General features: G+C 32.7%; 1 protein-coding gene across 11 annotated transcripts in view; it reads right to left on the reverse strand.

Moving 5' to 3' along the window:
* Positions 1-12,355, reverse strand: part of LOC137828875 (two-component response regulator-like PRR37) — a 31,676-nt gene extending 19,321 nt beyond the window's left edge. The window contains exons 1-8 of one of the 11 annotated variants that reach the window (XM_068635688.2): positions 12,050-12,355; positions 11,840-11,894; positions 11,213-11,284; positions 10,666-10,787; positions 10,419-10,560; positions 8,474-8,635; positions 8,233-8,366; positions 4,908-5,069 (exon numbers count right to left, since the gene is read on the reverse strand). In XM_068635688.2, the coding sequence (XP_068491789.1) occupies positions 4,908-5,069; positions 8,233-8,366; positions 8,474-8,635; positions 10,419-10,560; positions 10,666-10,764 (699 nt within the window). In that variant the 5' untranslated portion in view covers positions 10,765-10,787; positions 11,213-11,284; positions 11,840-11,894; positions 12,050-12,355. Of the gene's footprint in view, positions 1-4,907; positions 5,070-5,891; positions 6,323-8,232; positions 8,367-8,473; positions 8,636-10,418; positions 11,285-11,839; positions 11,895-12,049 lie in introns of those variants that run through there. The other 10 variants (XM_068635673.2, XM_068635633.2, XM_068635712.2 and 7 more) reach the window with 10 other exon arrangements.
* Positions 12,356-18,644: the final 6,289 nt, after the last annotated feature.

Genomic DNA, 18,644 nt, shown 5'->3' on the forward strand with positions numbered 1-18,644 from the left:
ATACTGTTATTATTATCTCTATAAGAAAATATGCATTGGATATTTTGGAGGAAATTAGGTTGATGAATTCGAAATCTGTTGATACTCCCATGGATCCCAATGTCAAACTTCTACCCAATCAGGGGGAGCCTTTTTCAGTTCCTGAGAAGTACAGAAGATTAGTTGAACAATTGAACTTTCTCACTATTACTCATCCTGATATTTTCTTTGCAGTCAGTGTGGTGAGTCAATTTCTTAATTCTCCATGTGAATTCGTATACTAAAGTACATTAAAGGCTCTCCTGGAAAAGGTTTGTTATATGGTCACAATAACCATACTAAAGTCGTTTGCTATTCAGATGCGGATTGGGCAGGATCTTCATTTGATAGAAAATCAATTTTTGGTTATTGTGTTTCCATTGGTGATAACTTGATCTCTTGAAAGAGAAAGAAACAAAGTGTTGTGGCAAGAGATAGTGCAGAAACAGAATATAAAATGATGGCCTCGGCTACTTGTGAGCTTATTTAGCTTAAACAGTAGCTTAAAGAATTGCAATTTGAAGAGGTCACTCAAATGACACTTATATGTGGTAATAAGGTTGTTCTTCATATTAGCTCAAAACCAGTTTTTCATGAAATGACCAAACATATTGAGATTGAGTGTCATTTCATTCGAGAAAAGATTATATCGGGAGATATCAAGACTGAGTTTGTTAATTCAAATAATCAATTAGCATATATTTTTACTAAACCCTTACAAGGGCCTAGGATTGATTATATTTGTAACAACTTGGGTACATATGAACTATATGCACCAGCTTGAGGGGGAGTGTTAAATATTATTAGATATTTCTATTTATATAATGGACATTTCTTTTATTAGTTCTTATTCTTCTCTGGTAATGATGCTGGTTCAGGGTCTTTGTCATCCTCCTTAAGAACGAAATCATGCCACAAAGGAAAATGTGACAACTCAAAGACCTCAGCTTCTTAAATACTATCCCCCTAAAGGTGAGAACTAGGAAAGAAGGATTTTGTTTTATGAAAGGTGACATCCTTGGAAACATAGACTTTACAACTTTGAGAGTGATAATATTTGTACCCCTTTTGTTAGAGGCATAACCGATGAAGACACATTTGATGGCGCGAGGATCTAACTTACCTCGATAAGAACTATGAACATGGACAAAAGCAGGACAACCAAAGACATCACTCTGAAGACTAGTCAAAATGAGAATAAAAGGATAGAATGTGATCATAAGTTGAACAAGAGTAATACCCTTTAGAACCTGAAAGGGTAATCTATTAATCAAATAAGTGGCAGTCAAGACTACTTTCCCCTAGTAAGATCTAGGAACGGACGTTTGGAAGAGTACAACTCTAGTAACCTCAAGGAGATGACGATTTTCCTTTCTGCAACCCAATTTTGTTGAGGGGTGTTCACACAGGTTAATTCATGAACAACTCCAAATTGTGTTTGAACCATTCGGTAAAAATTGATGAAGAAGTGAAAAACTTCAGACCTATCTGTCATGTGGAATATCCAAGTAACCCAAGTACAATAATTAATAAATGAAACAAACCATTTTGTACCCGAGTTATTAGGAATAGGTGAAGGTCCCCATACATCTAAATGAATAAGATCAAAAGGTTTAGAACATCTATTACTATTGGGAAGAAAAGTAGTCTAATGGTGTTTAGCAAATTGACAAACATCACAATAAAAAGACTCAGCAAACACTATTATAAATAAAACAGGAAATAAGGACTTTAGGGTACTAAATGGAGGATGACCAAGATTCAGGGCCTTGATGAAAGATTAGAAGTGTGTGCTTGCAGTCTAGCACACTTTTTATTTTCTTCTGGCTGTAAGTAATATAACCCGCCCTTCTCTTTAACAATTCCAATAGTCCTTCCCATGGCAAGATCTTGAAAAACAAAAACACAATGGGAATGAAAAAATACCATTGCACAATTTAAACCTTAGACAACCTTTTGAATAGACAAGAGATTATTAGATAGTTTGGGAACATGAATCACATTTTTTAAAGGAAAGAAAGGGTGAAGGTGGATGCTACCACAACCAGTAATGGAGGTATTAGAAACATTAGCAACATTAATATGTTTATTACCAAATATAGCAGTGCAGGATGAAAAATAAAAGGAATGAGGTGTCATATGGTCAGTCGAACTAGAGTCTATAATCCATTATATTTTCAGTACTAGAAACATTAAAGGATAAGAAACTAAAACTCTTACCACTCATAGTTAAGGAACAATAGCTAGAGTCCATGAGAGCTCAAAATAAACAAATTGGCAAAATCTAGTCCTGTTCACACAAAAAAATCGCCGAAAATGGCGGTAGCGGTCGGCGACAGTTGGTGGTCGATGGTCGATGGTCAATGGCGGAGGTTGACGATCAACGGTGGCAGTGGTGGTCAACGATGCAAGGTGGTGGTAAATGGAGAAAAGAAAACAGTTGTAGCATGAAGGCTGCCAAGAAAAAAAATTGCAGAACCAGAGTCTCCCAGATCAGGAGCTCTCATACCATATTAAGAAGTGAACTTTAAGCCTAACTCAATCTCATAAAACTTGCTTATAAGATGAGGTGTGCACCTACTTATATACTATGAAATGTTTTAATCTCTAGTCGATGTGAGATCTCCAACACACACCCCACGCCGAGAGTGACAGCTCGTGCGTGAGACTATATATTTATGAGTGGTCTGATAGCAGATGGCCTAATAAACCCAACAAACTCTCGCTAAGATAGACTTTTAAATGACTTTGATACCAAGTTGAAAGAAGAAGATTGAATATATTTCTAAATGTGTTTAGAAATGTGATTACAGTCTAAATTTATGGACTATTTATAACCTAATTAAGGAAAAAAATAATATGTAATTAAAGCAAAAAATAATAGGTAATTAAAGTTATGCAAATCAAATCAAATCAAATCACCAAAAGATATCAAATTTGTCCTAAGAAATAGAAAATAAAATCTACACAAAGTATGAAATAATTATCTCCTAATTATACAACAGTTATGATCATTCACGCAAACTTACAATCTATGTAGAGTTGAAATCTTAAGCTTGCAACCCTACCTCATTGATAGAACTCTATTTCTGTTCTTTAGCTATCTAAAAGAGTGAATCTAATCTTGTATATGTTGTAAGACCAAACACCTCTTTTAGGAAGCAAATCTGTGATAACTTGATCACACCTTATAACTAAGAGTCTTAGCCAGAAGTGATTGCGTTCCAAAGAATACTTGGTCTTTGCCAAAAATGTGTATGTTCCAAAGAATACTTAGTATTAGCTAAAAGTGGTTTGCAATTCAGATAATTCTCAGTCTTAGCCAAGAGTGACTGCGATCCAAAGAATACTCGCCTTATATTTTGCAACTATAATTTGCCTAGTGGAACTTGATCAAGTTGATCAAGAACTAGACGTAGTGCATATTACTGAGCAACAACTAACCGAAGAGAGTCCTTTCTAAGCAAGATTTACGAAAACTCTCAATGTGTCTGTAAAGTACAACTACGTCTGGCTATATTTCATCATACACTGATGTTATGAAAATTTTCAATGCACAGTTTAACTCTGCCTTCTTGTGTATTCTACTTGATTTGATAGGGTGACTTAGTGTATAATTCCTAGAAAACTTATGAAGTGAGAATGAAAAACTTATAGAATCTCCATCTGGATTGTTAGACAAAAAGGTACAATAGATAAAAAAAACAAAAGGCATTATAATTCACTATATTCTTTAGTGCTCAGGTTTTTTAAAGTGAGACTCCCAATTTAAGTGACAACCCTATAAATATTTTTTTAATGGGAGGAATTAATACATTAGCCACCCACCTAACAATGTTAGCAATTCTGCACTAAATTGTTCCTGAACAGAAAATAACTACTAAGAATTCCTAAACTTTGACTCTCCATAAATTAGTATGCTAATTTCTACAATGTGATTCAAAAGTTAGGCACACTAAGAATTAGAAAACAAATAAAAGCATGCTTCATACTATCCTCCACTCCACGAATAACAAGAACACCAACGGAATGACGAAAAACCATGGATGACAAGATAGTTCATTGACACTTGTTGGCTTGTTGTACTAGGTAGTTGTTATGGGAAGTAATTGCCAGATGCTAAGTGAACCCTATGTAGGCTAAATTGATAAATGAAAGACATCCATTACCTGATCTTCTTTATTGATCACTCAAGTTAACTAATAACTACCCTAATGCTCTGATTAAAGAGGAGAAAAAATAGGTTAGATAGAAATAATTTGAGAGAATGAAAATAAATGACAAATAAAATATAAATTAAAGATGTTTGGTTGAAGAGAATAGATGAGGAGAAAGACTAAGAACACAACGGGTCCACCATTTTTAAAACTTATTTCTCCTATTTTTCTCCCACCAAACATATTACATTATTTCCATCCTGTTCCACCTTTCTCCATCTTCCAACCAAACAAGGAATAAATGAGAATTCAGACTCAACAATTCTTAACGTTGTTCATTGGTGCTTTGAAGACCCATAATTTCAAAACCCTTATTTTCCAGCTGCTTAAAATTACAATATCAAATTGCACATGTGAAGCAAGCCAGCATGGAAGATTACACACTATTACTGAGCAATTAGAAAATCATTGATCTATCCATAAAATATGATGACTGCGTTCTTCAAAGCTGAACTGCATCTGTTGAGCTTTAAATAATTTAATACAAGGAAATTTTAAAACAGGAAAAAGTAACAACACAAGGATTTAGAAACTAATTTTCATGAGCAGAAAATGATATGAACACAGCAAATTATGGTAATATTGCCCCCATTCAAGGAAACATTACATAAGGGTTATTCAGTTATGAGAATCATGTCTATGCTATAATATGCTAAAAGATGAGTGCAATACCTGAGTGCCACTTCCATTATCACTTCCATCTCGAATGCTCAAGCCTTTGCTTCCATAGTCATTCTCATCATTGCTGTCACCATTGTTTTCAGAAGCATCATTACTTCTTGACTTTGCAGATTTTCTGGTGTAGGTCGCACTTTCACTCCCACTACCACTAGACTGAGGAAGTGTGTTAGTCCAAGTGGAGGAATGAATTTAATGTTTAAGTTGATCAATGATAAGGTTCATAAGACAGAATATCATGCCACAGAAACTATATGAACTGCATAAATTCATTATTGATTCTTTAAGGCATAGATTTCTACATAAAAGAAACAAAACTTCAAATTTGATTGAAAGGAGGTAATGCAGTAATTTATCTTTTGAAAATTCCTAGGTCGATCCTTATATCAGTTAAGGAGAGATATTGAAGAGGGATATTTAAGTTAAGCAAAAATAAGATCCACAAGATAAACGATGTTGTACAAACTAGAGGAGTTGCTGTTAAGTATTACAATGAACTGTACTGGCATAGTATTAGTTGCTTTTTTTTCAGTACAAACTTTCATATAGCTATATTCTAGGCCAGAAATTATTAATAAAGGCTAATATATAGTGTTGAAGCAGTCCCTCACTGTGTATTGTAATTAAGATTGATATTACCATATTTTCAGTCTTATTTTGGAAAGTAATTACGTTGTTTAGCCTATATACTGTAATTGCCTTGTATGGTTTCAAATCATCAAAGTAACATGTTCAACATGTTGTATTCCAAAGTCATTCTGCTGTAACATGTTCAGCATGTGCTTAGTGTGTTTATTTCTTCTTTCCATTTTTTAACAAATTGAATTTGATTTATTCCTTAAAAGGATTGTTTGTCTTAGAAAGTGAATTTAAGCCTATCTTAAACCTATAAAACTAGTTTGTAATTAGTGGATAAGAAAAAAAAATAGGAACAAGACTAAGTGAACAAAAATGTTTTGAAAAAAGAAATTCACTTACAAGGAAATAGTGGCAACGACGTCGGTAATCAGCGATGACGGAGTAGTGGCGGTGAGCAAGTAGCAGTTGGAAGGAAAAAGGAAGTATGACATAACTCATTTTAGGGTTTTTCTGCAGCAGCTTATTTTAAATTACAAATTACGGTTTCCCTTTTGTAACAGCTAATCTTAAGTTAGGCTTTTCGCTTTGTAGTAGCTTATTTTAAACTAGGGCCCAACTTAGCCACCGCACACCTCATCTCACCATTCAGGATTTCCACCGCCACAGCCTCATCGGACCACACGTCGCCACCACTGCGAGCCTTCTTCTCTCGTCGTTTTCACCATCTTTGTTCACTGCTAGCAACCCGTTATGCAAAAAGCGGCTGCCATGACAAACTCACATCGCCATCGCCATGTTGTGGTAGCGATTAGAAGATCCACCATCGATGTCTGTCATGGCACCACCATAAGCAATTTTGGATAGCACTGGTAATCATTACTTTAGGGTTAGAGTTCTCTAAAGGTAAAGGTTGATGTATTGTTTCAAAGAATTAATTCAATAAAAATTTCTCTCGTTCAATTTAATCTTTTGTGTTTGTCAATTTCAAAATGTTTGATCACATCATGTTGTATTGAATTATGGGCAATGTTCGTAACTGACTTGTTATCAGAACACAACTGTATAAGGATGTCAGCATTTATTTTAAGGTCATTAAGTATGATTTTTCAACCACGGTCTTCCACACACACCTCAAGCAAGGGCTCAAAAATTTAGCTTTACACTTAAAACAAGATATTACTTCTCCAGGTTACCAAACTTTCTCCAAGAAACATACAATACTCAGAGATAGATTTTCTATCAATAACAAAACTTGTATATCTTGCACCAGTATATATTTTCATGATCAAATAGTCTTATTTCCTAAAGAGTAGCCCCATTCATGGGTTTGACTTCAACTACTAAAGAATTTTGTCAAGTGCTTCCATGTGTCTTTCTCTTTGATCATGCATAAATTGGCTTACCACACTAATTGCATAAGCAATGGAGAAGGGAGTTATTTGTGTGGGAGAAGGAATGATTGGACAGTCTATAGGATCAATTGCAGGCCTGAGAATGAAAAGACAAGAGGAGGATAAACGAGTGTGGAAGCGGGAAAAAGAAGGAAGATACACAATTAAGTCACCATTAAAATGATGCTGAAATTTGAAGTTAATGTAGAAGAGGAATGTTACAATAACTTGTGACAAGAAAATATACCTTTGAATGGTACCTCTTTTACTTGGAGACTTTTCAAAAATTGTTTACCTACGAGAAAAAATTTGTGAGAAGGAATGTGCTGCAAAGTTATGTGGATATAATGTGCCTTTTCTAAGGGGTGGGTGGAATATGTCCAACATGTAATTTTTACACAGCACCTCTAAATGTTTGTGTGATTTGAATGTTATAAATGGGTTGAATGGTCTTTTGTGAGTCCTAGTGAGCCAACAGGATATTTAAGTCATCCCATATCTCTTTAACAAAGAAATAGAACATATGGTTTCGACTTATCTCATGATCCATAGAATGCTACATCTAGGTCATGATCAGTGAACCTCCATTGTCCAAAATCACAAGTTAGAGTTGTTTTACTACAGTCCTCCACCATCAATGTGGACTAATCTTGATCGTCTCTTCAAAATCCTCTTAATGTACTGGTTCCACTACAAAATATTCAGGTCATGAAACCGATAGGAACCCACCACATTTTGAAGATCATTAGGACCCAAAGGGAAGAATTTCACCTCAAACATGGGACAATTGTTATCCTTGTTGGAGCTAGTCGAGTGGCTAAATGTGTTGATACTGGTGGTGACGCATGATGGCACTAGGTGACATCATTGGCGACGTGATTATCAGCATAGTGATCACCAGGATGGGGCGCACCTTTTGAGCCCACCACTACCTCAAAGGGCAATGGACAGCAGTGATTGTTTCCATGGAAACGGAAACAAGGCTCCCAAGATTAGGAGCTCTAATACCAACTTGAACTATGCAAGGAAATAAATAATTATTTATTGATAACAATCACACAAATTACATTCTCACCTCCTTTAACAATCAAACTTTCTAAAATAATGAAATAAAAATATGCTAAAATGAATAGAAAGATTTTAAAGATATTTTTATCCTAATTATTGTGGAGATATTGAAGATATTTTTATCCTAATAATCCTTTATTTTCAACCGTTTATATTCAAAACATTAGAAATATAAAATATCATTTAATATTCAAGTACAAGAATGAAGTAATTCTCTTCAATAAAAACAATGTTGTAATTTGTTATAGTGATGTATGAGACAGAAATGTAAATCAACTCACACTGTGGCATCTTCTCCAAACATGCTGCCAAAGATTCTTAAGTTCATTCCTCCGAATAGGTTTCACTAAAAAATCAACAGCGCCTTTTGACAAACACTTAAAGACAATACCCATAGAATCGTGAGACGACATCACTGCATGCATTTGAACATGTTCAATTAAAGAAACACCACATCAGCAATACTCATTGAAAATATATTCTTAAATTTGGGACAAAGTATAACTTTGGTACACCACTTACTAATCACAGGGATATTCTTCAGAGTTTTGTGGTTCATAATCTTGCACAAAAGACCTATTCCAGACAAAATAGGCATAGCTACCTCTGTTAAGACAAGACCAATGCAATTTTCTGGATCTTCTAGGACTTTCCATGCTTGAAGACCATTGGAAACAGCAGTAACTGTAATACATGAAGAAAATGGATTTTAAGAATTATGGTGTTTGTTGTTTGAGCACCTACTTCTGGAGAGAGAATTTGGTTCATATCAAAATAAAGTAAACATAAAGACACAATTAAAGTCACCAAGGCCAAAATCTGACTATTAATAGTTTTGTATGCAAAAAGATTGTAATTAAAATCAATATTGGAAACTAGGAATCATTATCATCACCTTTCAGCTTAACATTTACCATTAACACACGATTATTCCCTTCATGTATAAGATATCTATCATGTTTCAATATAAAGTACACAAGAATATATCTCTCAAATAACCGTTGAACAGATTAAAATACATCAACTGAAAGGTTGTATACCAATACTGGGACCTCCCTAGTAGATAAATAGCCAAGAATCATTCAACAGTAGAATAAAGCAAGACTGTATAACAAATGCATAAAACATAGACCCATAAAAAGTCGAAACTTACTGACTTTAGATATATAAAAAACCATACTTAATAGAGTTTTACATCCATAAGCTATTTTTTTCATGTCGGAAGATATCTAAATCTAAAATCAGTGCAAAACTAATCAATACTTGGTGGTTGAAAGTCCAACCTTAAACTTGTTAAAGAAAGCTACATGGTATAGCAACATTTTTTTTCTAGTAACAAAAATATACCAAATTGGTACGAAAAATAAATCTTGTGTATAGACTTTTTTTTCCATGGGAAACTCGAAGGATCCTTAAAATGAAGGAAAAAGGAGTTAATGGATAATAGGGGCTCAGGTATTATAGGGTTCCCTGGTACTGCATCAAGTAGTATGGATACACATTAGAGGAGTATTTAAGTACTTGATTATTCTCCCTTAACAGCTAGTTTCTAAGGGAGGGCCCCCCTAATGCTTGGAGGCTTATCAATTAGATTCAGAGCTAGATGCCAGAGTCTCGAAAATGGCTACCTATAAAGGGGCTGACCTGAAAGGTTGTAGAGAGTTAGCTACCAAGACATTGACTCTCAAAGACAATGCTATGATAGGAGCTTGGGAAAGGATTTTGTATCTCAATCAAATTGGCAATATACATACATACACACACACACACACACACATATATATATATAGGTTGATACAAATGAATTCAAGCAATAATCATAAATACTAAAATCTTACAATTCATTATTTGAAATGTACAATATGATTTAACAAGCTACTAATTCATAACATCAGATGAATCTAAAATGACTTTGAATCTTACTATACATGAATAAATTGGTTCAATTTCATATCATTGATCCGAATCACATGATTCAACAATTCGTTACTTTTTTTCTTTTTTCAACTTCTTTTTCACCAGTTCTGAAGAAATAAATAGGAAATTCATATATGCTAAAATTGTTAAACAAAAAGGAATTGAAGAAGCAAACTTGAACTTATTTTATTTGATTATTAAATTACTTTATTTTTCACTCACTCATTTAATGTAAGGACTCTATTTGGATTTCATTGCTTCGTTTCCATTCTTCCAAAATAGAGGCTTCACAAACACAGTTAACTACAATTTCATTCTATAAAACTTACGGTTAAGTTGTTTTATCTATTTTTGGTTTAAAATTATTACATTGAACACTATATATCATCTATTATATATGATACTTAGAAAGTTAGTTTTTTTTGCTTTTGAATCTTACAATTCAATGCAAATTATGACTCAAAAAATATCGGCTTAGCATAAAATATTTGAATCTTAAATTATAATCTCGGTACTAAGGCATAATTGAGCATAAAGACAGCATAAATACCTTCGTAATTACAATTGCGTAACAGAGCACGCACCACATGGCATGTTGAATCATCATCTTCCACCAACAAAACTTTTATCGATCTCACAGGAAGAAATCTCTCCCAGCATATGACTGGCCCTTGAGGTGGTTGCTGTGAAACCTGCAAGCTCCCATTCATTTGAATCAGACCCATCAACCCATTGTTTCCATCTTCAGTCAGCTTATTAAATCTTGTGTCACCTTCTGTTGATGATCCAGAACTTACCCCTCCATTGGCTACTCCACAATTGAGACTCTTTTTGTCAAAAATCATATGATTGTGTTCTGCCAAACCTCTTTTCCCTTTCCCAACATTATTGTTCATTGGACCAGCCTATATCAACCACACTGAAAAAACATTGTGAGGAATTAACACACAAATGCAACACCCTCGTCAAGTGAGTCGTGGATTCCCCACATCTCAAGCACGTCAACTATCAATTTCTGCAAATAACAACCCTATCCATCAGTCAGGTGAGTACTTTTATAATAATTCTGAAAAGGAAAATACCCTATACCTGAGCATACTCCACAGGCCAAAACAAATTTATACTCACACAAATATCAAGGGAGTAAATCAGAAATTCCATACGGTAATTGTTAAGAGACTTTACATAACAAAAACCTACACTTCGTAGTAAATGCAAAGTTGTGATTCAAAAAAGTTAAGATAAAAAATATAGATCCATACCTCCAAACTCCAGCCCCCCGACAGAAATCTAAAGCTCAAAAACAAAAAATTCATAGCAAATTTAATGAAATGGAACGACAACCTGTTCCTGCATCAAAGAACTCTTAAAGCTGTTGTCTCAGCACAAGGTAAACTTCCCATTCATACCGATATCCTGTTAAATTAATATGATAAGTAAACTTACTAAACAGCCTTTTTCCTTACATAAAGAGACAGTTCACAAATTATTTTACATGGAGATTTCAGCAGACTTCAGAAATTCGAATATTTAGTGGCTTATTTAAAACGACAACATAAAACAAACAAAATCCAAAACTACAATTTAAATATCCTCTTTGTGTACTTTCCTTTTTTAAAAGTGATTTCCATCCAATTTCCATAACACCAGATAGATGCACTGCTTTTATTTACTATAATTTTGATGCAAAAATTACAATTACACTGAGATGCGTCGTAGATTATTTTACACGAATTTAGCTCAGACCTCATAAATTAGGGAAGGAAGCCAAATTCAAACGTAAAAAGGTTACTGTCTCTTACCAGTATAGCAATGAAGCTTCTACTTATCCACACCAAACAAAACACACAAAAATCCATAAAGCACAATCTAAAACCGCGTTTTCAACCGCTTATTTTATTTTCAGTTAAACCAAAAGCAAGAGAAGCTCAAAAAATAAAAACACCAAATTCACAGGACCGCGGAACCAACCTTCAGAGCTTCACTGAAAGGAACCAGACCTTCATTTGCAAGCTCGATGCAGCAACTTGGAAAAAACAATCCAACAAAACAAAAATCAAAAACCGTAATAGTCAGAGCTCCAATCTCGTTTCGAAAATAGAGCAAATCAAAAATCACAACAGCAAAAAAATATCACAATCAAAGAAACAAACTCAGCAACTTAGGATACAAGGTTCTAACATTTCTCTCTAACGCTTTTCTTTTCTTTTCGTTTGGAATTCGGCGAAAAACGATTTTCTATGGAAAACACTTGACTGGCAGAGAAATAGCGAAGCCAAAAGGTTAAGAGAGAGTGGGGGAGAAGATATTATTCTAGGCATGCTGACGTGTACAAAATGAAGGCGTGAATGGCTCGGAACTCCACGTAGGACGCTGGGCCCGCCTGACGTGTCGCGTTTCAGACGCGTTGATTGCGTGACGTGGACAAAATCAAAAGCCGCGAGGTTATGTGCACCCTTCCGAATCTAATACGATCTTCTAGATCTGGACGCCACCACGTGGCTCACTCGTCTCGCGTATAAAGGTTCTACCCTCAAACCCACAAGCCCCGAAACGCCATCGTTTTGTTCATGCATTCTTCAAACCACACCACCCTAGTAAGTGCCTCTCTCTCTCTACTTTTCTCCAAATCTCATCTTGTTTACATTATAAAATTCATAATAATAGTAATAATTATTGTTCCAGTTCTTTTAAAAAAATAATAATAATAATATTAAATATTATCTACCATGCTTATCTTGGAGGATTTTTTTTTCCTTATTGTGTTAGTTAATAGGATATGAAACTATAGTGTTGCTTGTAAAGTAGGGTTTTTTTATTTGTTTAAGAGAACTTGAGCAAAAAAAAAAAAACTGTATAAAAACCATTAAAACGAGATTTTAAGTGGTGGAAAACTATTTCAGTTGATTTTGAATTGTGTTGAGTATTTGAATTTTTGGATTGAAACATAGATGAGAAAAAGATGTAAATTGTTCTATTAATTTTGGTGATGCAAAATTAGGTTTAATTTTTACAAGGAATATGGAAAACTACTTTGGAAATAATCTATTGTTTAGCCATAATGGGATAAGTCTTCATTTGCCTCTCTCAATCATATTATGTAATCTGTATCAAGAAACTACTCCTCTTTGAACCAAATCATAAATCATGCTATTACATATTTCTGATTAAAATTACATGGTTGATACAGATATGTACTTTTGATATTCATTTATACCTTTAGCTGCTAATTAAATATCATAATTTTTCTGATATACCAGGAGCTTATCAGATGAAATGCACCAGCTGTTTATCTTTCATCTCTGAAAAATCTTCTTTGTGGAGGAAAGAGGAAGAGAATGATGATAAAAGATAAATCAGTAATGTTATGTTTATGTGTGTGTGGAGTCAGACAAATCCATCCGATATTTCTAGTATAGCAATGTCAGTGGCTGAGAAAGTGGGAATCTTTTTCACAAACAGAAATGAATTGGAACTAGTTGGAAAATGGTTGAAATTAAGGAAGAAAAAGCATATGATGCATTGCAGAACTTAGGTTTCACCAGTGAGCTAGTCCAAACCATTAACTGTCATGATGGTAGCTTCTACATGCAATTGAAGTTCTGCAAATGATGAATTAGCATGATGGTGTAGACGAGATTTGATTTGCAGAAATGAATAAATTTTGGAATTTAGAGAGCTGAGAAAGGGTAATGGAATTCAGAAACCCTAATCTTGTTTTGTCACAAATTTTGGAATCTAGAAAAGTTAATGTTGAAAAAGAAAAAAGAGTGGAAAAATATAACAACACTATAGAAAAATCATGTTGGACCATTGGGATTCTTTTCTGGGTTAACTTCTTGCTGCAGTCTTTTCAATATCATGTGTCTACTTTACCAGAATAGAGTATACTCTTGTTCATAAGATGTAACAAAACCAGAACCACATTTGCAGCAACTTTCCATAAGGGGAATCTAATTGTACTGGTGCGAGACCACATCATGGATAGAGTTAGATGCAACAAATAGTAAACAACCTTTAGATCTGACGCACGAGAAGTGTGTCCCAGGAATTTTCGGTTGTATTATATCATGGTATAAACTATCTGATTCAGTTTCATAGAACAGTGATTTTCAACATAACATTGGATAAGGTCTAACGTGCGAACTTCTCTAAGAAAGTGATGAAATTATGAACACTTATGTGGATTTAACTCTTGGAGTGTGTGGAAGGGTGCTTATTTAGAACCACTCTTTCATATAAGAGGAGTAACAAGTGATCTTCAAATAAAATTGCTTCCCATGCCATTTATTGGCCTACACATGAAGAGGATTAATAATACAATTTTTAACACATTTTTCATTAATATATTGTATATCTAGTTAAAATTTAATGATAATTAAATATTCAAAAGTATTGCTCCTTAAATAAGAAGTAGGATAAAATAATATAATTTTAAAAAAAATAATCAGGCAAAAATGTATTTGATAAAATGTTATCATTTATATGTGATTAGCTTTTATGTTAAGCTACCTATCAACCGGACTAGAAATAATTGTGGTTTTAATATTCAAATGTTGTGTGTAAAAATTAAATAAACTAGAAAATAAGGTTGAATTTAAGTGGAAACTAAAGTTCGTTAGGAAGGATTTTTTTACTGAATAACGGTGAATTAGATTTTTGCTAAAAAAATAATATTAACAAAACGGGTAACACTTTGCAGTAATATAATGATGATAAAAAAAATTAAAGAAAATATTAAGTCGAGTTTACTCATATATCTTACTACAGGAAAATCATGAAAAAAAACAATTTAAATACAAAAAAAATAATTAGTTGCTAGAGTGACTAAATTAGAAATCATTTTAAAAATAAATAAAAAAATTGTTTATAAATTAGTTTCTATTATTTTTAAATGGTTTCTAAATTGGTATTTAATTAATTATCAAGATTTTTGCTACCAACTTTAAAATCTAAATAATTGGTATGTTAAAACCTTGGTAGCTAATACCAATTTAGAAACTATTTAATAATAATAGAAACTAATTTAGAAACCAAAATTTTTTTATTTTCTAAAATGGTTTCTAATTTAGTCACTATAGCAACTAATTATTTTTTGTGTCTAAAAATGATTTTTATTTCTTAATTTTCTTGTAGTGTCGGTTTGTTTTTATTAGATTCTTTTGTCTTCATTAAGATTGAATGAGAATGATATCAAAAATAAAATTGTAAAGTGTTCAAAATATAACATGGTGAGATAAGAGGTGTTGTTTTATTCATTTTATCATAAATTCATTAGTTTTGTGATGATTAACTCTAAATCATGTCCGATCAGTTGGGGAGCTCAATCAGATTATTAGATTGTCTGATGAGAGAGAGTAGAAGACTGTATACTAAAGACCGTTTAGTAGTAATATGACATACCGTCTAGTACAAACATTTGTTAGACTTATTTTAATGGTTTTTTTTGTTATTCTTTTAATTTAGGTTCTATAAATAGACATTATTATGGGCATAAAGAGTACACAATAATGAGTTAGACTCTATGTATAAAACCTTTTAATGTTAATAAAAGTGTTTTCTTTCAATCTTGTTCTTATATTTTCTTGTTTTCTATTGTTATGAACCCAACAATTAATGTCATTTGTGGCAACAATAAAAAGAAAGTTAAGAAGTTGGATATATGACTACTAAGTTTGACGTCAATAAGTAGGGAAAACAATTTGGATTATGGAGAATCAAGATGGAGGTAATCTTGATACATTAAGGATGTGTTGATGCTTTGAAGGGTGAGGTGAACATGACAACATGTATGTTTTAGAAGGAGAAGACTAATATGATCAAAAACGTCAGGAACACTATAATTCTATATCTCGATGATAAGGCGTTAAGGGAAGTCCCTAAGGAGAAAATAGTTGCATCGATCTGGGTGAAACTTGATTTATTATATATAACTAAATCTTTGGCACAAAAACTATGTTTGAAGCAACAATTGTATTTGTTTAGGAAGACTGAGTCAATAATCATGGTGGAGCAGCTGGCAAATTCAATAGGAATCTGAATGATTTGTAAAATATTGAGGTAAAGTTGGAGGACGAAGACAAGGCTTTACTTTTATTATCATCTTGTCGAAGATGTTTGAGCATTTTAAGGACACTTTGTTGATTGGGAAGGAATAAACCAATGTTGAAGGAGTGCAGACCTCAATTATGACTAAGAAGTTACAAAAACTTCAAAAGTCTAAAGTAGATAATGGTTGGTTAAGTCTGAATGTTTTTAGGTCAATAGGTGGGGAAAATAAGAAATGGAAAGGGTAGAAGAAGCAACATTCATTAGATGATATATATGACAGAAGTTAAATGTTACGACTGTCACAAGAAATATCACTTCAAGTGGAATTTTTCAGAGAAGATAAATGAGAAAGGTAAGAAATCTCATTTCAAAAAGGAATCTATTGATATCGTTGTAACGTCTGGTAGTTACAAGTTTGCAAGGGTGTTGGTGGTGTTTGCATCTGATACATAGATGAGTTGGGTCATGGACTCAGGATGTACTTATCACATGGGTCTAGTGAAGGAGTTCTCTAAGACATTGGAACTGAAAAAAGGTGGAATGGTCCTTCTTGGGAACAATAAATCATGTAAGATGCAAGACATGGAGTTTATTATATTAAACATGATTGGGTGATATTGTTGCAACTAAGCTCAAGAGGAATCTTTTGTTAATTAGTATACTTGATCATATTAGTTTAACAACCAATATCATACAAGGAGTGATAAATATTCTAGGGGAGCGTTTATAGTTTCTAAAGAGGAGAAAAATGACGATTTTTATATCTTAGACGGTTCAATAATGATCATGCATGGAAATAAGTGTCATAATAACTTTTTTTATCATACTAATTGGATCTCTTAATTTGTCTTTGTATCATATATTTTGTTGATTACGTGATAACTTTAAGATTTTTAACACTTTCCTTCCAGGATAAAAGTGATACATTTTTTCTATAAATTTTGTATGGAAATGGAAGCTTGAAAAAGAGATAAGGAAGACATTTCAGGATTTCTTCACCCGATGGCCAACACCCTCACCCAACAATAAAAGATATGTGTTCACCTAGCCAAAAGGTCGTCGACCTCATCCAATGAGAAGTACAATTGCCTAGCGAATAAAAGAAAATAGACATTATTTAAAAAGTTATCTCTCAATCATCAGGTGGTTGAAAAGGCAAGATTAGAAGATTAAAGAACTTTTTGGCAAAAAAAAGAAAGGGAAGATTGCAGAAAAGTTGTTGTGGGAAGGAGAAACTCTAGGAAGGCTTCCACTTCAATCATTCCATTCTCTTAACCATTTTTTGTGCTCTCCATGTGTAGGAGTGGCTAACTCCCCCTTTCATTGGGGGATGTGATGAATATCATATTTATGTAGTATTTTATTTGGAATATAAATCTATAAATGACTCTTATGTTCTTTCTTGGTGCTTCATGTTGCATGGTTGATCATTTATGCCTTTTTGATATTTTTAAACATTGGATATTCTTTTAGAACTTGGTTTTAAGACTGAACAACTTAGAGACATTATTTTAGACATAATTTCATATCTCTCGATCATTATAAACATTTATCATTCATGTAAATATTGTGTAAAATTAATTAATGGATTGGTATTTGCACATTAAGATTAAGAACGTGTCTCCAAGAAATTAGGATTATTGAGTTTGTGGTGTGAATGTTGGAGTTATGTTAGAGATAATGGTAAGTAGAATTGCATTGAGTTGAGTTCATGAAATTCAACCCTAGTGAATCTTTGCCTTGATCGGTATTTTAAGTTTAAGTTGGTAGCTTTGAATGTTTTAAATTTAGAAATTATCACAACCATTTACATTTGTATGAACTAATGTGTTTAAGTTTTTAGTCCAAATTAGTAAGAATGCACATTGATTAAACGCCTTCAAATTCATTGGAAACAATACTTGAACTTTCCATTTTACTACTTCTACAATTTGGTACATTTGCCAAAGAGATTAACACATGTGTATGTTACTAGTTAGACGATGCAACATAAGACGAAGTTGTGGCATCTAAGGTTGAGACATATTAGTAAAAGGGGTGTCAATTTAGAAATTATTTATTAATAATAAAAATTACTTTAGATACCAATAATTTATATAGTTTCTAAAATAGTATATAATTTAATCGACATAATAACTGATTATTTTTTATCTCTCAAATTAATTTTTATCTAATAATTTTCTTATAGTGCAGACGATTAGACAATCTAATGAAGGAAAGCATAAAATCATATGCTAGAGATCATTTAGTAATAGTGATGAATCTTCTACATTTATTAGATAATTATATATTATTCTCTTAATTTATATATATATATATATATATATATATAAAATTAAGAGCATACTTAATATTGAATTAGATGTTATGTATAGAATATTTGAATATTAATAAAAATATTTTCTATGAATCCTATTTTTATATTTTCTTATTTGTAACTGATGTCAATTATAGAAAAACTATTGTGCTTTGATTTAAGATTATCACATATGAAAGTATTTTCACGAATGGTAACTTTATTTTATGTACAATTTAATTTCATTTTAATTTAAATTATTTCACTTACTACTTTGTATTAAAAGTGAGATGCCAAAAGACAACGCTAAAGTTAAAAAAAAAAAGTAACACAGATTGTTTTATAAAACAATAAACAAATTTAAAAAACCATAATCTCTAAAATGATATAATTAGTTTGAAGCATAAAAGATACCTGTCTGTCTAATTA

Source organism: Phaseolus vulgaris, chromosome 11 (genome assembly GCF_051622355.1).
Source record: "Phaseolus vulgaris cultivar YP4 chromosome 11, ASM5162235v1, whole genome shotgun sequence".
Taxonomy (NCBI): domain Eukaryota; kingdom Viridiplantae; phylum Streptophyta; class Magnoliopsida; order Fabales; family Fabaceae; genus Phaseolus; species Phaseolus vulgaris.